This window comes from Trichomycterus rosablanca, chromosome 1, assembly GCF_030014385.1.
Source record: "Trichomycterus rosablanca isolate fTriRos1 chromosome 1, fTriRos1.hap1, whole genome shotgun sequence".
In the NCBI taxonomy this organism is placed as follows: domain Eukaryota; kingdom Metazoa; phylum Chordata; class Actinopteri; order Siluriformes; family Trichomycteridae; genus Trichomycterus; species Trichomycterus rosablanca.
In genome coordinates this window covers 53,997,729-54,022,063 of record NC_085988.1, presented here as the reverse complement: position 1 = coordinate 54,022,063, position 24,335 = coordinate 53,997,729, and the positions used below count along the sequence as shown (strand labels likewise).

Genomic DNA, 24,335 nt, shown 5'->3' with positions numbered 1-24,335 from the left:
TGGAATTCATGTTTCCCTCAATGAACTGCAGCTCCCCAGTGCCAGCAACACTCATGCAGCCCAAGACCATGATGCTACCACCACCATGCTTGACTGTAGGCAAGATACAGTTGTCTTGGTACTTCTCACCAGGGCGCCGCCACACATGCTGGACACCATCTGAGCCAAACAAGTTTATCTTGGTCTCGTCAGACCACAGGGCATTCCAGTAATCCATGTTCTTGGACTGCTTGTCTTCAGCAAACTGTTTGCTGGCTTTCTTGTGCGTCAGCTTCCTTCTGGGATGACGACCATGCAGACCGAGTTGATGCAGTGTGCGGTGTATGGTCTGAGCACTGACAGGCTGACCTCCCACGTCTTCAACCTCTGCAGCAATGCTGGCAGCACTCATGTGTCTATTTTTTAAAGCCAACCTCTGGATATGACGCCGAACACGTGGACTCAACTTCTTTGGTCGACCCTGGCGAAGCCTGTTCCGAGTGGAACCTGTCCTGGAAAACGGCTGTATGACCTTGGCCACCATGCTGTAGCTCAGTTTCAGGGTGTTAGCAATCTTCTTATAGCCCAGGCCATCTTTGTGGAGAGCAACAATTCTATTTCTCACATCCTCAGAGAGTTCTTTGCCATGAGGTGCCATGTTGAATATCCAGTGGCCAGTATGAGAGAATTGTACCCAAAACACCAAATTTAACAGCCCTGCTCCCCATTTACACCTGGGACCTTGACACATGACACCAGGGAGGGACAACAACACATTTGGGCACAATTTGGACATGTTCACTGTGGGGTGTACTCACTTATGTTGCCAGCTATTTAGACATTAATGGCTGTGTGTTGAGTTATTTTCAGAAGACAGTAAATCTACACTGCTATACAAGCTGTACACTGACTACTCTAAATTATATCCAAGTTTCATGTCTATAGTGTTGTCCCATGAAAAGATATAATGAAATATTTGCAGAAATGTGAGGGGTGTACTCACTTTTGTGATACACTGTAATTGATGTATGTCTTTCTGTTTGCATAATATAGTTTCAGGCTGCACATCTTGATGCAGTAGCTGACTGTGTTAAATGACAACAGTTCTTTGAAGTAACTATGAAATAAAGTCCTAATAAAGCAATCGTGTCTGTCTGAAGCTTTTTTTTTTATTTGTCTTTTCTTTCCAGACAAGATGGCCAGACAGTACACTCAGGTTCAACAGAACTTAAAACAGAAACAAAACCACAATCTAAAGTAACAGACTGGAATACATACTGTTTTTCTTATTTATGTTTGTAATAAATAACAAAATGTACCTAACCGTGAAAAGCTCAGTGATAGCTCAGTGGTTAAGGTACTGGACTAGTAAACAGAAGGTTGCTGGTTCAAGCCCCGCCACCACCAAGTTGCCACTGTTGGGTCCCTGAGCAAGGCCCTTAACCCTCAATTGCTCATCGTGTTCCGCTCATTGTGTAAGTCGCTTTGGATAAAAGCGTCTGCTAAATGCTGAAAATGTAAATGTAAAAGCTTATAAAACCTGCAGCTCATATTGTCTATCCACTAGTTGTAAACATTACTTTATTAAACTTAAATTTGAATCTGGAGTTATGTAGAGAGTTGTTTTAGAAGTAATTTCCACGGCTATTAAGTATCAGTATTCATATACCAAATGTGTCATGCAGATGTCCTCAGGTAGACGTTTGCTCTACAGTATTTCGCTAATAATATGTGCTTTTCTGCAAGCACATCCGAATGCTAATGAACACTTCCAATTGACTTTCATTAAAATATCGACTGCCTTGATCAATCTCTGACTTACTGGTGTCCCATACTATTAGACAATGAGTAATCAATAGTCCTTTTAAAGTCCTAAAGCCTAACCACAATCAGAAAGACTGTGTGCTGTAGTGCTGTGAAAAAGTATTTTCCCCTTCCCAATTTTTTTTAACACATATGTTTATCATCATACTACTTTTATCATTAAAGGTAGGCCAAGTAAAGACAACATGTAATTGTACATTATTGCTTTACTTATTTCATTTACTTATTTATGCTGTTTAGTAATTGCCTCCTCAGTTTCTAAATCAATCACTTAACCAAATTCAGCTTGGTTTGCTTTCACTTGCCACACCATTATTACTGCCAGACCTGTAGAACCTAAACATCACTTAAATAAAATCTTTCTGGCAATGTAAAGCAGGCTAGAAAATATTTAAAGCAGTACATAATGCCACATTATAACACATTTAAATACAATGGTTATGAAATATTTGCTAAGTCTCTGGAACTCCAGCAAACCACAGTAGGGGCTTTCATGTTGGCTCGGCGAGTTGCACTGTTGCCTCACAGCAAGAAAGTCCTGGGTTCAATCCCAGGTGGAGCATGTGTGCTCTGTCCGTGTTGAGTTTGCATGTTCTTACCGTGTCTGTGAGGGTTTCCTCCAGGAGCTCCGATTTTCTCCCACAGCACAAAGACAAAAGTAATTTTTGAATTGAACTGGAGATTCAAAATTGCTTGTGATGATGTTTGACACTAAACTTGAACTGATGAATCATGTGAAACCTGTAACTGCCTGTCCTGTCATGAATGTAACCTGTAAAACATCATGTTAAAATCCTAATGAACAAACAAACTTGAAACAGTGGCAAACCTTCCAAGGAGTGGCCAGCCTATCAAAATACTCCCATGAACACATCAAAAGCTCATCTAGAAAGTCACAAAAGAACCCAGATTAACATCTAAAGAACTGCAGATTGCCTCAGCTAAGGTCAACTTGCATAATTCCACAATGAGAAAGACACTGGGCAAAATGGTTCTCTGTATTGACCTGCGTGGCAGGTGTTTATTTTTGTGGTCTAATGATACAACAGATGTCAAGAATATTGTCATATACTCATATATTCATACTTTCTTTGATTTTATAAGTATCAGCTCTACACATTACAACATTAATGTAAAGTGTGTCAATCATGTAATAAAAAGCCATAAAATACTCTCACTTAGATGGTTTGGATTTATTTAACTCTAGAAGCTGAAAAGATATGATTTACTTCATAAATACTACATATTTTAGTAGACAAATAGGTATAAATGACTGTTTTTCTTTACAGAGAATGTCTGACTTAAGGAGGCCAGTGCAATTGAGGCTTCTTTATATTTATATATAGTTGAAACATGCCCTCATAACCCTCTAATAAATCAGGAATGCACTGACGACTCTTACAGCAGGTCACAAAAAAACCCAAACAAACATTTAAAGAACTGCAGGCCAGTTGTTAAAACCGAGGGTGGTGCAAACACTTATTAGATTTGGGGGGGCAACTATATTTTTACATGGGTGTTAAAGGTTTTAAATTCATCTTTATCTTCAATAAATTGAAAGCAGCATTGTATGTGAATTTGTGTTGTGTACCTTATTAAAATTTGTTGGTAGATCTTAAGTATTTACAAGTGACAAATAAGCAAAAAAAAGGAAGAAATTGGGTGAGGAGCAAATACTTTTTCACAGCACTGTATGACTTCACTGTGACTCTCTGTATTAACCTGGATGGCATGGGTTTGTTTTCTGTTGGACTAATAACACGTGTCATGAAAATTTCCAAACATGCTTATGCTAACTGGCTGAGAATGCATATCACAAAAAATGACTAAAAATGACAAGTGTGTCAATCTTGTGCTAGAGAGACACAAAATCCTCTCACTTAGATGGTTTGAGCACTTTTTTCATTATTTACACTTTTAACTTTAGAAGCTAAGAGGTATATAATTTAGTTCATAAAACTACATTTTAGACTAGACAAATACATTAAAAGAGAGAAGGCAAGAAATACTGGTTTTCTATATAGAGAATGTCTGACTGTAGGAGGTAAACAAGGCACTTGTGGCATCTTTATAGTCTAGCATAGCATGGGACTATAAATGCTGTTTGAATTCAGGGTTTGTTTAAAAAAACGCGAGAGACCAGGTGTAAAATATTTGGAGCTGCAGTGTTGCAGTGACCTTAACCTACTTAATATAGAGACACTGAATCCTTAATATATTTTTCATTTCTTTCTTTTAAACGCATGGTAAATGCTCCAGAACTGATTCTTTCTTTATGAGTTTTAAATATAGTTTAAACATGTTTAAAAAACTGGCCCACCAGACAGTAGTGTAGAGCTATTGACCCTCTGATGAATCACTCTCACATCAGGGGTGGCTGAACACTGTTCGGTTTAGTAACCCTTAATTTCTCATTTTGTGGTTAAGTATGTGGTGGCCTGTAATGAAATTAGAGATCTGTCCAGATTGTATTCTGCCCTTGTGACCAATCTTTCCAGCATAAGCTTTGGACACACTGTAACCACAATCAGGGTTGATTAAAGTACAAACCCCATTTTTAAAAAAGGTTGGGATATTTTGTAAAATGCAGTAAAAAGAAGAATCTGTGATTTATTAATCCTCTTAAATATTTTTTTTTAACTAATAAAAGTAGAAAAAAGATTTCAAGTGATTCTTGATCACTTTAATTTTACTGATTAACTTAATGGTATTGTGTGAATATAAACACATTTAGAATTTGATGCCTGCAACAAACTAAATAAAGAAAAGTTGGGACAAATGCATGTTTAGCACTGTGTTCCATTAGCTTTTCTATTAATTAGAGTTTTTAATGATTTGGAAACTAAGGATACTAGTTGTTGCAGTTTTGACTCTGCATCAGTGGTACCATCACACATATGCAAGTCACCCATGCTGTGGACACTGAGATTTCTCCATATTTCTTCTTTTTTTTTTATTTTTTATATTTTGTATAATTTTGTATTGCGGAAATTAATTGACAATTCTCTCATAAATATTGAAACACAGTGGTAAGCTATGACTCATGATTGCTTGTACAGACTGCTTCCCTCTCCTACTACCAATTCACCTGCTTATTGTGGAATGTTTCCAAACACTATCTTGAATATTCTATTAACTTTTCTCTTTTATTTTGCCCTGTCCCATCTTTTTTGAGTGTGCTGCAGGCATTAAATTCTAAGTGTGTTTATATATATAAAATACAATGAAGCTGATCAGTGAAAACATTGGAAATCTTTCCTTTCTACTTTTGTCAGTATTTAAGGTTTAAGAGAATTAACAAATCACAGATTCATTTTTTTATTGTGTTTTACATTTTTGGAAATGGGGTTTGTATCACAAAACTAAATGAAAAATTACCAGGATATCCCTGCACCAAAGAATGAAAAACATGGTCCTGTGGTACTAAAACTAGAACCCTTGATACTGCAACAGTGACGAATCTGGCCTAAATATGTGTTACAAATAATGCCACTCCACAGAGAGTAGACCCTGCTCATTTTAATGCAGAGCAACAACTATTTAAATCAGATAATAAGCCAGGGATTCTTGGCCAAGGACAAAGTCCAAAGTAATTCAATCTCTTAAAGATAGCAGAGGAGTTAAACAGTATATACCAAACAAATTGAGTTCTACCAGAACCTATACTTGTCAGATTTCCACAGCACCTTCAACATTATGGCAAGTTTTAAAAAATGTATTCATCATCTGAAAATGGATGATTTGTGTCTATTTATCGTATGTAGAGTCATTTTTTAAAGGTTAACAATTTGTAAAAAATAACCTAATAATTAAAAAACTCTTTAAATTACTATATATTACTATAAATTACTATATATATATATACACGTGTCGATGCGTGTGTGAGGTACAGCACTACTTAGTCGGAGTATATACTGTATATATATATATATACTCCGACTAAGTAGTGCTGTACCTCACACATGCATCGACACGTGTAACTACTTCCAACTACTTCTTTTCACCTACCCAAGATGGGTTCACACAGAGAGCAGTGTTGTTTACAGACAGCCTTGCACTCATACCTATTCTTCCCCTTCCATGTGCAGGCAGCGCAGAGGTTGTAATTGCAGCAGTACTGAGAAATCCCATCGCCCATGATAATTTGCATGATAATTTTATTTCTGTGGTCAATATGTAAAAAAAACAAAAACAATTTCATGTGTTTTTTACTGGTCCTTTCGACTACATCCACACAGCACCACAGCACCCACAGGTCAGTTTGAGAGAAAGCGTTATGTGCTCAAAGCCCAAAACAAACACACTCTTATTTTACAAAAACAAACTTGGGGCAAAAAGAAGGGTGGATGAAAAACAAAGAATTACTTCACCTAGGGAAACAAACAGACCCATCTGAATGGTGCATCTTCTCTTTAACCTGGAACACAAAATTCATTATTTAAAAAAAAGGACTTGTCAGACCACAGCACAGCACACACTGCACTTCTCAGATTTGCTTCAACAAGCTGTGTTAACTGACAATGGTTTCCTGAAGTAACAGTGTCCTTGGTGTTTTTGTAGAGAGATTTGTCTGGATTCTCTGTAACTTTTTAAAAATGTAGCTGGACTGTATATCCTTAAGTTCCTGCAATTGTACATTTAGAAATATAAACATTTAGAAATATAAACATTTAGAAATAGAAATATAAACTGTTGAACTATTTGCTCACCCAGTTTGGTGTGTGACAAACCTCGACCTGTTGTTGCTCATGAATTAGCTTTAGAGGGTACTTTGTTACTCTAAATTATGATAACATCAGGTGTTCCTTCATATACCTGTATACCCGTGTAAATTTCCAAAACAAGAGTTTTTTATCATTAAATTATCATGTCAGGAATGTGCATGTGTCCTTAAAATTTCAAAGAATGCAGTTCATGAGATCAGTACCAAGAAGCAGACATTGGAGACAACGAAGCAACAGACCAGCAATGGGCGAAAATGGCAGAGGGATGACCACAAACTCATTTAAATGTCACTCAATAACTGTAGCATGTTATAAATTGACCTACAAAAAGAATGACAGAATGAAGCTGGGACAAAATGCATGGTGTGGACAGTTTGAAAGAGGCTCCTAGGGGCTTGTTAAAAGCTAAAAAAGAAAAGAAAAGCCCTTCATTAATGAGAAGCAAAAATAAAGAATAATGTTTGCCATGAACCAAATCCAAAATCCTGTCATGACGATCTTAATCTCCAGACCTGAACCCATTTGAAAACCTTTGGAATGTAAACAATGGAAGATGGATGGTAAACAAGCATCACATAGTCACCCAACAGCAATGTGAAAGACTGGTGAGGTGCAAGCCAATACGCATGAAATATTTTACTGAAAATGTATTCCACCAAATATTGAACTTTTAGTAAGTTAAAACATTAGTATTGGGTTAATGATCTTGTTTTCCTTGTATTATTTAAGGTCTGAAAAAACTGCATATTTTTTATTTTAGTTGTCATTTTCTGCAATAATGGGTTTTTTTTTTTTTTAAGAAATGTTGTCATTAGTGTAGAAAATGTTTGTTTTCCCAACATATGTAAAGAAAATGCAGGTGGCTAAGTACTCAGCCCACAGGGACATTATGGATACAGTCCCCAGCAAAATGCAAAACCACACAGAAAAGCAGGAAAGGATAGATAAAAGAGACAGAATATGTACTGTGTTGTCACCAATGTCAACCAGCAAGAGACAACCCTGGCTTCCATAAAAAGGAGTTGATCTTAGTTTTGTAGAGGTGGACTTCGTTGTGTGCTACATATCATTTACCTGCCGTGCTTGAGCTTTAGGTTTCAAACTGCTGGATGGACTTTCAGGATTTTCTTTCAGAAAGCAGAATTCATGAATGTTAGTTTTAGAATTCAGAATTCATTAGTTAAGTCATCCAGGTCTTGCGATAGCAAAGCAGCCTCAGCTCATCACACTACCTTGGCTTTACACCAGATTCAGCAGTACCACCTTTTGTTTTTCAACCCTTCACTTATCAGTCCACAAAATATTATCCCTAAAGTCTTGAGGGTCATCTCTAGATGCAAGACAAGCCTTTCTGTTCTTTTTGGTCAGCAGCGGGTTGTGCCTTGCACCTCTCCCATGGATGCCATTTATGGCCAGTGTTTTCTTATTGTGAAATCGCATGTACAGTATACAGAAAGAGCCAAAGATGTATACACACTTTAACAGATGATCTCTCCATGTTCTCCTGATTTAACAGCCATGGACTTCTACCTGTGGTGGACCCTAAATAGAAAACCAACTACAATACCAGTGCTTCAGGAAGAAATTGAAATGGCATGTACATTAATTACACTGGACACTTTGGCCAACATTGCTCAAGCAGTTGTTTGCCATAATCAGAAGTGTCTGTGGTAATGACTTTAAGCACTTGTTACAACTGAAGAAGTCAAAGGTGATTTATATTTATTCCTTGATGTCTGTATAAATTTAGTAGTACGACTTATACAGGTTCATCTTTTTTTTTGAAGTATGTATACACTTTTTGTCCCTCTCTGTATATATGTGGCAAATCCAAGTATTGCATATGGGTCACTAAAAGGTTACCAGTTGTACATTACTAACAAGACAAAAGCAGGGCATGTACTAAAATTTAACAGTATTTCTACTCATATTGCATAATGGCAATTTAAATCATCCCCATTGTGCTATTGTTATAATGCAACACTAAATTAAGTCATGGCAAGTCATATTTATTTATAAAGCATCTTCAAAGACATTGAGTGTCAGCCAAGGTGCTGTGCAATAAAATTGAGACAACGATAAAATAAATAAGTGATAATAATATGTGGTTATTGGCACATTAAATATAACAGTATAAATAAAACCAAACTAAAGCCAAAAGCCCTGGGAAAATAAATAGGTCTTCAAGTTGGATTTAAAACTATTCGATTTGGGGTATCCCTAAATAAAAATGAGTAAGCTGTTCCTAAACTTTGGGGCGGCCACAGAAAAAGCCTGGTCACCTTTAGACCTCATTAGAGAGTGTGAAATGCAACTGATCAGAAGATCTTAGAACTCTGGAGGTAGAATAAGGGCAAAAAAGGTCAGATATATCAAAGCTAAAATGTTATGTGAATTAAATGTGAAAATTAAATGGGACAAAATATAGTGTTAAAATACACCGATCAGCCCATAACATTTAAACCACCACTTCTACACACATTGTCCATTTTATCAGCTCCACTTACCATATAGAAGCACTTTGTAGTTCTACAATTACTGACTGTAGTCCATCTGTTTCTCTGCATGCTTTGTTAGCTGCCTTTCATACTGTTCTTCAATGGTCAGGACCCCCACATGACCACTACAGAGTAGGTATTATTTGGGTAGTGGATCATTCTCAGCACTGCAGTGACACTGACATGGTGGTTGTATGTTGGTGTGTGTTGTGCTGGTGTGAGTGGATAAGACACAGCAATGCTGATGGAGTTTTTAAACACCTCACTGTCAATAGTCCACCAACCAAAAATATCAAGCCAACAGCACCCCATTGGCAGCGTCTTATGACCACTGATGAAGGTCTAGAAGATGACCAACTCAAACAGCAGCAATAGATGAGCGATCGTCTCTGACTACAAGGTGGACCAACTAGGTAGGAGTGTCTAATAGAGTGGACAGTGAGCGGACACAGTATTTAAAAACTCCAGCAGCACTGCTGTGTCTAATCCACTCATATCAGCACAACACACACTAACACACCACCACCATGTCATTGTCACTGCAGTCCTTAGAATGATCCACCACTTAAATAATACCTGCTCTGTGGTGGTCCTGTTGGGGTCCTGACCATTGAAGTACAGGGTGAAAGCAGGCTAAAAAAAAGTATATAGAGAAATAAATGGACTACAGTCAGTAATTGTAGAACTACAAAGTGCTTCTCTATGGTAAGTGGAGCTGATAAAATGGACAGTGAGTGTAGAAACAAGGAGGTGGTTTTAATGTTATGGCTGATCAGTGTATTTGCACCTTCATAAACCTGTGTGGGAAACTCCACATTAGAGGACTTTACAAACAAATTACCACACCATTTTCATACCATAGTGCAACTCAAACATGGAAACATGGAGGAAAATTGAACAAATAATCTATTACAAGAAGGCCCATTTTCTTCAATGAGATGTATATGCACAAACAACATACCTTCAAAGGTCTCACTCCATTTCAGTTAATCATGGGTATCCAGCTACGCTTTTGTTGTGAAACTTAATGTGAACTTGCACTGTTGTCAAGGCCACAGATGATGATTAATTACCCACAAAAGTCTGTGATACATGTTTTTATATTTTTATGTGGTACAGTGGCAAATCCAATTTCTGCACATGGGTCCTATAATGTGACATCAGACATCCCTAAAATCGTCTCCTGTATGTTTATGTCTTACCTGTATTTTTCCCCATTTAACAGTTTTTGGAGTGCACAAATTAAAGACTTTATTAAAGGAAAAAAAACATGAACCTTTAAGCTGAACGTTGCATATGAACTAAAGAGAACAGTTAATGATTCGCTACACACCCACAAAAGATAAAACCTGCAGTGACACGAGCAACATGTCGCCCACTAGTGTGAACTGAGGCTTAGGCCACTGCTGTGAATGAGTGGTACAGGAATGCCAAACAGGTAACAAAGCAGGTTTACACTTGCATTTAACAAGCTCTTCACAGGCCAAGCAACAAACCTATCAACAAAAACATGAACCTCCCAAGTTCTCACCTATGGACCAGGTCTGGCTGACTATGAAGGACCTTAACATTCAATTAAAAAGACTGTTGTCTTTTTAGATTATTCTCAAATATGTAGGTCAAATTTAAAATGTTAAGCAAATGTTTTACTCTCATTACTGTTTCTCGTTTTGTACTCGTTTTGTATTCTTTTTTTTAATTTTCTTTATGCATTTTCTTCCCTTTTTCTCCCTTTTAGGGCGTCCAATTGCCTGATTGCATCATGCTTCCTCTCCACCAATGCCTATCCCTGCTCTGATTGAGGAGAATGAAGCTAACCCACTCCCTCTCCGACACGTGGGCAGCATGCCGTATGCATCTTATCACCTACACTTTGATGAGTGCAGTGCAGCTCAGCATTGTGTATGGAGAGACACGCCCTGAGAGCACTCTTTTCTCATCTAAGTGCAGGCGCCATCAATCAGCCAGCAGAGGTTGTAATTGCACCAGTCATGAGAGAGAGACCACATCCGGCTTAGTACTGCCCATATCTGAACATCAGGCCAATCGTTGTTCATGTGGCCGCTCAGCCTTAGCCGGCAGGCAGAGTTGAGATTCGATACGATGTATTCGAGATCCCAGCTCTGGTTCCAGCGTGTGTTTTTACCGCTGCGCCACCTAAGTGGCCTCATCATTATTCTTTGAGGGTATCTGCGTGAGCCAGTAGTTACTGGTACACTAGCTAATACAGTAAACACCCTTAAAGTGAAAAATCCTTTTGCATGTACCATGCTCACCTCATTAAACTTCAAATGGTAGAAGGGTTGTTTTTAGTTTTTGATCAACTGAAAGGTTACACACAAGCAAGGCCTGCTAGTTTGATCTTTGACACTTCATATTATTCAATCTAGAGTATTGGCTTGTAGTGTTTCAAAAATTAAAAGCAACATTTCTAAGCCTCAGCAATTGAAGTCCTTCTAGTCAGCTAAAACTACAGAACAGGTTAGCTGCCTACATTATTTTCTTGTATGACTAAATCCTTATGTTTGGGAGTCAAAAATACGCTCCAATCTTTTGTGTTTTATTCCTTTTAATGCTGTTTCTTTTGGACACACTTATGGGCTACCCTCATCCTAACAGTCAATAAAGCATGTTGATATTGAGGCAAAGAATTAAACAATCTTCTTAGTGGCTTGAATTTAGCTTACTTTGAATTATTATGAAAAAACCTTTTCCTGTTGTGAAAACAATTTCAAAAGCACATATCGCACATATCTGCCTTTTGCTAACCGGTAGTGGCTTCATGCCCAGCTTTACACACCTGGACAGGTGACACAAAGCTCTGTAGATCCAGTGCTTCTTCATCAAAGTCATGCGCTCTCTGGCATGGCTTCTGCCAATTTGCAAAACTTCTGAGGGATGGGAATCCCCTTCATTCATTCTGCCCCAACACAGATTTCTACAAATCCCACTTACAGGAATGATGGGATTTTTTTTTTAGATGCACTCTGTGTCTACAAAACCACAGTTGTAGAATGTGCAGAATGAGGCCTGGCTTTGTGTTTCTGAAATAACCACAAACTTTGTCTTTCTAAAATCCCAGTATACAATTCCACATTAGTGGTACCTTCACACATATGGCAGTCACTTATTATGTGGGCACTGATGCACACCCATGCCATGACAAACGTTGGCTTTCACACTCTTTGCTAAAAAAGGTCTGGATAGTTCTTTTTATCTTTGAACTTCTGTCACGTCTGTTTCATGTTATGAACATTTACAAATAGATAGATCATCACTGCTGCATCTGTGTCAGGAACTTTGCAAAACAAATACAAACTGTTATAATTACCTTATATAATTATTATTCGGGCTGGCCAAATTGACATGTAGACGATCTAAAGCGCTATGATTACTGTATATGCATTTTAACTGTAATAATAGTGTTTTGTTTAAGAGATTTTGCTTACCTTTTTTTTATCTGGCAAGCAGGTAGTTGTGCTAGAGGTCAAAGGACCCAAGCACTGGGGATAAACGTTAATTGTCCACATTGAATGAAGATAGGGTTGGGTTACATTTTGTATTTTATGTCCTTTTAAAAAAAATATATTTTGTTTATGCACTTTCTCCCCCTTTTTCTCCCTTTTTAGGGCGTCCAATTGCCCGATTGCATCATGCTTCCTCTCCACCAATGCCGATCCCTGCTCTGATTGAGGAGAATAAAGCAAACCCACGCCCCATCCGACACGTGGGCAGCGTGCCGTATGCATCTTATCACCTACACTTTGACGAGTGCAGAGCAGCTCAGCGTTGTGTATGGAGAGACACACCCTGAAAGCACTCTTTTCTCATCTCTGTGCAGGCGCCATCAATCAGCCAGCAGAGGTCAAAATTGCACCAGTCATAAGAGAGAGACCACATCTGGCTTAGTCCCACCCATATCTGAACATCAGGCCAATCGTTGTTCGTGTGGCCGCTCAACCTTAGCCTGCAGGCAGAGCTGAGATCTGATACGATGTATTCGAGATCCCAGCTCTGGTTCCAGCATGTGTTTTTACCGCTGCACCACATTTTATGTTCTTACATGTTTAAATTAGCAGTATTTTTTATTATAACTAAGAAGTATACTAAATTCATTATTATACATTTAAATTTTACATTTTTGGCATTTTGCTTCCTCTGTAAACATTTCCTCACTCTAAATCAAGTAGAAAAAATTGCTGAAACACTTAGAAATATAAGTTTAGGTAGACATGTTTTTAATAATAGTGAAGGAGATTAGTAAGTGCATGTTAGTTTTAAGTTAAGTGCTTAATAAAGAAGTGGGTCTTCAATAGTTTTTTAAAGATGGCAAGGCTCTTAGATATTTGAACAGAATGGGGAAGCTTATTCCACCACTTAGGTGTTAAGATAGAGAATGGCCTCGTCTGAACGCCTGTCTTCCTTGAGTTCTTAGTGGTTGTTTAAGATGAGCAAGACTTGTGGTTTGAAGATTGTGTAATACAGAACAGGGTTTAATAAGTTCTCTAAGGTAGCTTGGGGCTGGTCCATTTTTGGCTCTGTAGGCATGCATCATTGTTTCAAACTGAATGCGAGCAGCTACAGAAAGCCAATGAAGAGAGTGCATCAGTGTGGTGATGTGGCAGTGTTTGGGTTGGTTGAAAACCAGGCGGGCAGCTGCATTTTAAATCAGTTGCAGGTCTTTAATAGTCTACATGGGAGAACAAGCCAGGAGGGAGTTGTAGTAGTCCAGCATTGAGATGATGTGTGATTGGACAAGAATCTACGTAGCTTTTATAGAGAGAGATGGTTAAATCTTTTGATGTTACAGAAGAGGAACCGCATGATCTTGTCATGTAAGCTACACGAGCAGAGAGGGACAGGTGGCTACACAGGACAACTGAGGTTTCATACATTATAAGATGGTTTGATCTGAGAGTCATTGTAAGAAATTACTAGGTCTTGGCATGAAGACTGATCTCCAGGGATATATATCAGCTTAGTCTTGCTGGGGTGAAGTTTTAGGAGATGAGCTGACATCCATTATTAGATATCTGCCAGACATGCTGAGATGAGACACCAGTGTGTCTGAAGAAAGGAATGGCAGAATTAGCTGAGTATCATCTGGATAGGAGTGGTAAAAGAAGCCACAGGAGAAAATTATCTTAGCAAGAGAGCGGGTGTAGATGGAACCAATGTAAATGGTTGGTTTAACCTAGATAATGGTTGGTATGGTTGATAATACCTCTTGAAATACTAGGTTACCTGTAACTGGTCCAGTCTAATACCATATAGTATTTAAAAAGCAGACCTCAGCCCTCTCAGGGTTGGCTGCGTTTAAGACTCAATTACAGTGCTATAGTCGAAAAGCTCTTTAGATTAAGTTAGTTGTTTAGTTTAAATTGGTTTATTGGTTTTTTTTTTCTACTGCACTGTGCACCTGTCACTGGACCTGTGGTGAAATAAATCACCAACATAGCTTTGCATTTATCTAATCCTGAGTCAGTTTTTAACCACCTCTCAGCTATCCTACAGCAGAACTCGATGTTCGTTTGTGATCTTATCTGACCGCAGCACACATTTCCAATGTCTTTTGGTTCATCTGATATAAGATTTAACACAATATCTACAAAAACAGTTTATTTTAGAACCCCAGTCATACTATCTTTAAAATACACACCACCTTTTTTTTATAGAAAATCTGGGATAGTTGTAAATTGCAATAAGTATTTGTGATTTGTTAATCTCTTAAACTTTTATTTAACTGCCAAAAGTGCAAAGAAATTCCATTTAATGTTTTCGCTTACAAATTCAATTGTATTTATAATAATATTTTTTGGACCGTGGCAGAATATGAATAAAAGGTTTATAGAATATTCAAGTTACACTGTTTTTAAACATTCCACTATAAGCAGTTAAACTGGGGTGTGAGGGTATTATAATGTATCAAAAAGAACATTATTTAATGTATGATTGCAAATAATTGCAAATAATTTACTTTCACCATCTACTGCACATAATATCATTAGAATAAATATTAGTCTGTATAGGACAACTCCCGAAGCTTCAGTTAAATATGTGATCTTTAGCCCTCAGATGGCACTACATTAGAAAACATCATGCTACAGCAATAAATATAGCCCCACTGGCTTGGGAGTACTTCCAAAAAAAGTTGTCACTTAACACAGTCTACCGCTACATCAAAAAATGCAATTAATTTTGTAGAGAAATGCTGCCGAGTTTCTGATGATCTCAGATGGACCAAAAGACAGAGCTGTGGTCCGATAAGTCCACGTTTGAGCTTGTCTTTTGCAAAAACATTGAGTTCTTGGTGCAAAAGACGCAAAGGACCATCCAGACTGTTAGCAACAAAAAGTGCAAAAACCAGCATTTGTCATGGTATCGGGGATCATCAGTGCTCACAGCCTAGGTGACTTGCATATACTTACACGGATGTGTATATTGAGATTTTGAGGAGACATTCCATAGAAAGTCCATGTTTATTCCAGTAAGTCAATTCCAGATCTCATTCTGCATGTGAACAACAGTGTGGCTTTGTAGACACAGAGTGCACATGCTTGCCTGGTCTGCCAACAGTTCAAGTACTGTATGTCTCCTATTAAAAATGTATGGAACATTTCAGTAGGAGGATGTGAAGAATTCCTCTTTTACAGTTACAAATGAGTTCCAAAATGATTACAGACTGTTTAATTATATGTATATTTCTTTACAAAATTCGATTTAGTTGGTTATCTCAGTGAAATACAGGTTTAGGAGAATGAACAAATCTCATCTTGTTTGTATTGCATTTTACAAAGTGCCCCACGTTAACATAGCTGATTTGCCTATTTAAAGTAACTATTTGTAAAAAAAAAAAAAAAAGATTTTTGTGTGAAAAAGGTAAGAAATACAGGTATACAGTTCGTCCTGTGCACGCGCCCCCTAGCGGCTTGAGCGACCGTAGCTCCATTGGTTAGCCTTCTCGTGCCCGCGCGAGCGTAGCGGAGGCGCGCAGCTATTGCACTGCTCCTGCTCAGTGCTAGACATGGCGGCGGATCCAAACCCCGACTGGGTGTCTTGCTTACCTTCTTTTTGGAGTTACGGGGTGATTCAAGACGGACGAGTGTTCTTTATAAAGTAAATATGATGGGATTATAAAATCTTTGGATTGTCTTGGCTTGAAATGGCGTCTCACGGGGTAACGTACTAGTGTTGCTTTTTTTACATTGTCCTTTTTTCACCCAACAGTGAAGAAGCGAAGAGTACGACTTGGCTGCATCCAGTCACTGGAGAAGCGGTCAATACAGGACATAGGAAGACTTCAGGTACATTCATATTCGCTTGCTTTGTTTAGGTTTTGCGACGCGCTGGTTATTTGGTATGGACAGACGCAGCTAGAAAAGTCACGACGGAATATTGCAGTAGTCGCAGCAGTGGCTGTGCCACCACGCAAAGCTGCAATATCAGCTGGTGGGAATTGCATCTGGACACTGAGTTACAGTAGTCCAAAGTCCGCTTCGGTCCCAGCCATTTTTATCATCGCTACAGACACTGCATGTGTGTAAGGTTTAACTGAATCGTCGTCAGAGCTCAGTTGACAGTCGGCAGTGAAATTGACTGGTGTGTTACTGTGCGCTGTGAATGCGATAATGCCTTTTGTCAGGTTTGAAATGTAAAAACCCCTCAAGATTGCTGGCACACTCCTTGTATCCTACGCAGACTCCACAGTCATTTCCATATCCTGCCGTCATCCACAGAGCACCATTATTTCAGTGACAGCTTATAGGAACTTGACAGAAATGACTATTATCGCCAGTACGATACATGTATGTGCCAATTGTTGCCTAAAAGCCATTGCTTTACATCCGAAGCACTGCATGTTGCTTTATTCCTCCAGGTTCTAGCACATCTAGATGATCTAGAAACGACAGGCTATGCACCAAATAAAGCTTTCCCCAAAACAAAATGGCTAATTTGTTGTTTTAACCCCTTAGATTTACCAACCGGATGGGAAGAAGGATATACATTTGAGGGAGCACGGTGCTTCATCGAGTGAGTTTAAATCTCATGATTTTCGTGTTTTTTTCTGTTGATTTGTATCTATAGAGGCGGAGATTTCAGATGGCTGTACACACGCACGCACGCGCTCAGACAGAGCGCTATGTCTATCCACCCTCTTGTTGCTCAATCGTTTCCCAGTGGAAGCACTCAGAAGAGAACTGGCTTATACATTGCTGATTCAAAGCCCATGCAATTCAGTTCCGGTTGACTCAGATCTGGGTTTGGCTGGGGATGAACAGGCTCTACTTGTTGGCACTCCACTCCCTGAGGACCTAGACGTTATTTGTGTGTGTGTGTGTGTGTGTGTGTGTGTGTGTGTGTGTGTGTGTGTGTGTGTGTGTCTCAAAATCTTATTTGAATGTTTCTGGAGTCGACTCCAGAAGCTGTTTCACCCTGCAGCAGATTTCATGCTTTCTGCCTCCACATCTAAGGTTGCCGCCATGTGATTGATTATATTTATGGGTTAAAAGGAAAATTAATTTCAGTCATGAGCACTCTTTTGGCTTGCTTTGTTAAAAAAAAGTATAAAAAAATAATCGAGGAATGGTGTGATGCTCTTTCATGCAAAGCGTTGATAATTTCCCAATAACAGCATGGAATGCTTTAATCTAGATCTAATCTAATCATAACCGTGGTCCCAACACAACAGTTTGATCACGTAACAGCAATCAAAATATGTCATTTAAAGACTGTTTAGATGTCACACATGAACTAACAGAAATAATGAAACGACTTTCCCCTTTCTGTGTTTTTTAATAGTTAAATTGGCCTCTTGTGCAACTCTTGTGCTTGCAGTCAGTCAGGCTGATATTTGTTTGACTCACCTTCCTTCTTGCAGTAATTGAGTATGTGAAGTTTGCAAGAATAAATTACTTTAAGGTTGGGATGTCAATAACTGACAAAGAAGTCATTGTTGGATTAATGCTGTTGATTAAATGAGTCATTTAAATATATTTTCTACAGCTGATGCTTGATTTGTGTGAATACGCCAGCTAATGTGTTTATATTATTGACATTTTACACACACACACACACATGCACACAAACATTAAACGCAGATCAGCATGTTCATGAGTTTAATGTAATAATGTAATAGATCTGCTGTTCTGTATTAAAGTAATATTAAATAAGAGAACAGAGTAAAACAGTGTGTGCAGTGTACTATAGCTAGTGTGTTGATGCGATTATTTGTATGGCGGGTTTTTATTTTGCTTAAGAAATGTTTATATGATAACTGCTGTTTGCTGGATGCATTTTTGCAGTATTTCTGCAGTACTGTAGGAAAACACACTAGGAACATTTAAATGTTTTTAATGTGCCAAAACAAAACACAATACAAGCATTGTATTTTAGTCCAAGCAGTGCGGTACTCGTGCCTCAATGAAAAGTAATCACTTCTCCACTGTAATCTCCTACAAAAGTTGTCTGTAACTAAACCAGTCTCGAATTGTTGAATTTAAGTGTTTGTTTCCTCTTTTTACTCTGTCCCAAAAGTTACAGCTCCAAGTGATTACTTCTGTCTGTTATCGGCCACGCCCAAGCCACAACTGGACAGTGATTATTCTTTATCATGGATTTAAATACGATGCTTGTACTGCTTTTTGTTTTGGCACATTCAAAGCCACACAGGGAAATGTACGAGTTAATTTTATTTCAGGATGATTTGTATTCAATTCTGACACAAATTCAGCATTTCTTTTAAATACAAACCTACATGTATTGTGTTTTTTGTGAAGAGGTTGACCAGTGTCAGATCAGTGCAATGTATCTTTCATTTTTGTCATGTTTATGGAGAAGCAGTGTGTATTGCATTTATGTTTTTCCACTGTAGTGACTGCATTTCAATTTGGCGCTAATTCCTTTCCATAGGTGTTAATTGTTGATCACTCTGTGATGTGCTTTATATTCTGATGGGACACTTGCCAGCTTGTCAGTTATCGGTTAATAGTCTGCTAATGATGGTCAGTAACAGTTAAAATAAATTTGCATTCTGCTTCAAGCCAAACATTATTGTAGAATGATCTGGTCTTAATTAAGAACGAACACAGTACACATGTGACAGCTGCAAGGCTTTGACATTTCTAACTGTGTTTACACTATTTTTAATATGCATTTCTCCTTTGAATGTCACTCCTTTTTATTTTGATGCTTTGCATTGTAGAATCTCAGTCTATACTGTAGCAAAATATGCATATTTCAGGGCTAAATGCACTATTTTTTTGAATTTTTTTGTGTGCCAAATTAACATCTTACAACACTTATTAGTACAGTTTATTATAGGAAGTTCTTCAACAGGCCAAACTGGCTTTTCACAATAGTGAACTATAAATCAGTTGATTGTGTACATAAGTTAATCGAACAAAGTGCTAATTTAATAGTAAGAGGCTGCTGGCTATATGCTACAATGCATCATTAGACCAGTTTGAATTGTGGGGTTGGGATACCATATGGTGTAATCTGAGATGTAGATAGGGTGACAGAAGCTTTTCAGAAAACTAGAATAGTATGTTGTAACTGTGTTTGTGAGGTTGACTGTGACGCCAGTCATGCATACGAACGTAGGACATTGTCATTTAGCACACAACCATCATGCCTGTCATTTTTCACATTTTTAAAGGAAGCTTGGTTGCTGTAAAAATTTCATTTACATTATACATTATTTACTGTTCATTTGCTAGCTTTACTGTTACTATCATGCTCAAAGAAAAACTGGGATCAGCACGTGTAACTTGCTAAATATTAAACCGAAACCTATGTGGAGTAGTGGGTTTAAATGCCCTCATGTTTTCCAATCAATAAGTGATTTGCTAATACCGGTTTGATTTGTGGGCTTTCCTCCCATATCCGCTGTCTAGTACTAAATGGTTTTACTGGAATGATTGTTTACTGCTGGTGTCAGACCAGAAGCGCTTAAATGTGCTACCTTGGGTCAGACACCGGACACAGGCGGTATTCTCATCCTTTTAGTGGCTGAGAGATGACAGGGAGCATTTAAAAGACTGACCTGAAGTCTGCAGATGCTGTATTAGTGTCTCTTTATCACTCAGTCCACTCAGTATCTTACTGCTAATGTTTGGTTTTTTGCATTTTCAGACATGCAAATTTTAAACTCTCTTTTAATGAGATGCACCCAGCCATTTTTGCTGTGGAAAGTCTTTACGCTGGATGTGATGTTGTAATCAGTTTGTGGAAATTATGCTCAATAATGTAAACTGATTTTCAGGTACATTTGATATCTGCAGTTTTTATCTGAGTCTGCTGGTGGTTGGCTTGTGGTTGGCTGGTGAATTATAGCATCCCATACTGAGGCATTTTATTAAATACACAATAATGAATGAAGGCTTTTTGGGCGCTCAGGTGGCGCAGTGGTAAAGTACACTAGCCTGTTACTTCTGAGATTCGGGGATCTACTAGGGGTTTGAATCTCAGCAGTGCTATTAACTGGTTGGGTGTCTGCACCGGCATGATTGTATAATTGGGGGGGGTGGGGTGCTGAAGCAACCTAGCCATTGCAAGGTGCACTTGTTGTCAGTACACTCTCTGTGCCTGTCCCAAGAAGGTGTGAAAACCGTGCCATTTCTGGTAGCAGCTGAAGGAAAAATGAGCATATTAAATATAACGTTTTATTTTTTAATTAATGTTTTGACTTTATACTTTTTTTTTATCTGAGTCACACTGATCATTGTTTTGGAAATTGGACTAGGTGTCATCCTGGTAGATTGCTGTGTGACGGTTAATTGTTACTGTCTTTACAGGGCTTGGCTCTATGACTATTGTCTGACAGTCTACTGCTTGTGTAAACTTAAATTAGTGCAGCTTATCTAAAATTGACTGTACTAAATGGACATCCATTTCAAAAACAAATGGTATTAAAATAGAATGACCACTATGTGATGTTTTTAGCTTTAACAACAGCCACTCGTCTGAGAAAGCTTCTCACACTTGAAGTTAAAAAGCTGATTTTGATTCTTTTAAAATATTTAAAAACAGAATGTATGTTGATTGTTCCTAACATGGATAATTGGTGAATATATCCACTTAATTACCACATAAAACTGCATGTATTACAGAGCCTGAATTGTTGTATAACTTTAATTAAACAGCTGTACGAAACAGATTTTTAATTAAATGAGGTGAAAAAAGCATTAGGATTAAGTTCAAAATAAAACATTGTTTAATTGAACAGTATTTTTTATACTTGAAATTTGTTCACTCCTTAATTTATGTATCTGTAGTATCTGCTTTTCCTTGATCAGGGTCAAGGTGGCTCACAAGGCATCAGACAGTCACTGATTCATTGACATGCTTGTACCCAGGGGCAGTTTAAAGTAGCCAGCTCTTTTTTTTTGCACAAGATTGGAGGAAACCAAAGTATTCATTTAATTATAATTTTTTGCAAATGGCTTTATTCTGGTAAAGCCCATGCTGAAAACATTGGCCACAAGGCAGAAAATCACCTTGGACAAGCCACCAGTCCATCACAGAGCAACACCTAAAAGAATGCAGTGTAGCCAGTCTGCATGTTTTTGCAATGTGGGAGCAAACTGGAGTATCTAAAGACAACCCACACACATGTGGGGAGAACCTCTCAGACTCTGCAGAAAGAATGACTTGATGTAAAGGTTGAGTCCAGGTACCAGGATCCATATTGCTTTGCATTACCCAGTCCTCCAGCTCATTGCACATGACAAGTAAATATGAAACTGAACAGTATAACAGTAAACAATCAGCAGAGCACAAGCAATTAAAATTATCCTAACACATATGTGTTACCAAGATATCACTTCATACAGTGTAAAGTGTTTCCAAGCACTAGGCTGTGCAGTGTGAGACCTTTTGATTGACAAGTTTTTATTTGTTTTTTTTTTCCTCTGTGGATTATCAGTGAATGCCTGACCACAAAGCATGTACTGAATTCACTAGTCTGTCTGCTAAACTCTTGCTTCCTGGAGGTCTGAAGTTGTTGCTCAAGAAATCAGGCATTGTGATGTGTCCATGTAAAGAGCCCTTTATACTGTTCTCACATCCTCTTAAACCCCCTACTATTCATGACAAGAGAAATGACAAGACCGAATTTAGCTCAACATAAAAGACCAGTGCCTGCCAACACCCTCTGACCAGTGACTCTGTGCACAGCAGAAATCCTTCTGTTCCAGCAGGGACAGATGGCGGGCAGCCAGAGATTAAGCATGATATGGGGTCATTCATTGCTCAAGCATAAGGCTGTTTAAGAGACGGATAGAAAAAAAGATCAACAAGTGACATCCAGTATTTTAATTCACCAGAAACCCTGTTAATAAATAAATGTAACTTTTAAACCTGATAAAACTCACATGTGCCTTTGGAGTTTGATTTGTATTATTTGGGCGTACTTATAACAGCTCTTTAATGGGCTGTTATAGACACAAGCTCTCTGTCTAATATTCTTTTTAAAAGTACACTACAGATGCAAATGCAAATACTGCAGTCTAAAGATTGCTTTATTTATGTCCGTTAAAGCAGTATTACTATTCACATAGAGATACTTGATTAAAGTACAAACCCCATTATCAAGTTGAAGAATGATTTCCAATGTTTTAATAATCAACTTCATTGTATTTTGCAAATATAAACACATTTAGAATTTAATGCCTTAAACACACTCCAAAAAGCTTAGGACAGGGACAAAGTCCCAAGTTTTCAAAAATAGGGTTTGTATACAGTGGATGTAAACATCTACACACCCCTGTTAAAATGGCAGGTTTTTCTGATGTAAAAAATAAAATAATATCAAAATAAATAATTTCAGATTTATCTCCACCTGTAATCTATTATTTGTGCAATTCAGTTAAAAAACGAAAGTGAAATCGTTCAGAGGGAAAAAATGAAAAAACTAAAATAAAGTGGTTGCGTAAGTTCAGAGGGAAAAAATGAAAAAATGAAAATAAATTTGGAATGTGGCTGTGTTCAGAATTAGCCAATCACATTCAAACTTATAATAAACAGTAGTCAGTAGTATAGACCTGCCATTAATTAAAGTTCAGCTCTTCTAGTAGGATTTTCCTGCATCGTACAGCAAAAGCCATGGTCCACAAAGAGCTTACAGAGGCATCTCATTGTTGAAAGGTATCAGTCAAGAAAAGGTTACAAAAAAATCCAAGGGATTACATATACCATGGAACACAGTGAAGACGGCCATTAACAAGTTAATAAAATATGGCAAAACAGTGACATTACCAAGAACTGGATATCTCAGCAAATATTTTGAAAATAAAAGAAGAAATATGGTCTAGGATGCTGCCAAGAGGCCTACAGCAACATTAAAGAAGCTGCAGGAATTTCTTGCTTCCAAGATTACCAAGTCAAGATGTGCCATGATAATAGACTGGAATGATAAAAGTTCTGAAATGATTAATCTTGGTCTAATTATTTTACATTACAAAAACCTGACATTGTAACAGGGATGTGTACACTTTATATCCACTATATGTGACCTGGGATTAAATCTAACGAAGAAGCAGGTTCACAGGTTTTACACATTTAAATCATTTCTGGCATATACAGATGAGAGTCTGAACTGCATTTGGATTATTTATATGTCTATTGCATTCTGGACCCCCTTCCCATTTCTCACAAGGTAGTTGTTTTAAATTCCTGGTTGCACCTTCTCTGCCTCTCACACCACCCTTGCTTTGACCTGGCAGAGACAGAGTGTTAGAGCCACACTATGCCCACTGCAATTTATCCACTCATGCAAGTGCTCGACCAGACAGCAGAAGTCACATTTGCAGCATCAAAGAAAAAACCCTGTGAACCTCACCCCATCAGGCAATGGCAATTAGGCCTGTTAGCTGTCTGTCTGGGATGAAAGCATCATTGAGATTCAAACTCTAGAGGCCTCAGCAGTGGTGGGCTAGCGTAATCGTAGCTTTACAGTGGCTAGAGCTATAACACATAATAGGTAGGTATACTCTGTGTTCCCTTCATTAATTCTGACAGTGCTTAAACCAGGCATATGGAGGCAGTGTTACAGCAGCAAGCCAGAGAATTCTTATCTGGCCGTCTCTCCCTCAGACACAGCTCATTGTTGGTGAGCTAGCCGTGTTTGTGTTTACAATAGACGCTTCTTGTAAAGTGGCACTAATATGTGCATGCCTTTTTGAAGATCAACCGAAGATCAACAATCCTACAAGTACACAATGAACTTTGGTTCATTTCTTCTTTGGTAGATACTGCTTACTGTTACTTGTCAGTTTAAACTGGGACACTGCACAAACATTCAGCACTGTGT

At 38.1% G+C, this 24,335-nt stretch overlaps 1 protein-coding gene across 10 annotated transcripts in view; it reads left to right on the top strand.

Moving 5' to 3' along the window:
• Nucleotides 1–16,031: 16,031 nt before the first annotated feature.
• Nucleotides 16,032–24,335, top strand: part of plekha5 (pleckstrin homology domain containing, family A member 5) — a 146,633-nt gene continuing 138,329 nt past the window's right edge. For all 10 annotated transcript variants that reach the window (XM_062994627.1, XM_062994626.1, XM_062994625.1 and 7 more), the window contains exons 1-3: nucleotides 16,032–16,141; nucleotides 16,253–16,329; nucleotides 16,999–17,056. In XM_062994627.1, the coding sequence (XP_062850697.1) occupies nucleotides 16,050–16,141; nucleotides 16,253–16,329; nucleotides 16,999–17,056 (227 nt within the window). In that variant the 5' untranslated portion in view covers nucleotides 16,032–16,049. The remainder of the gene's footprint in view (nucleotides 16,142–16,252; nucleotides 16,330–16,998; nucleotides 17,057–24,335) is intronic.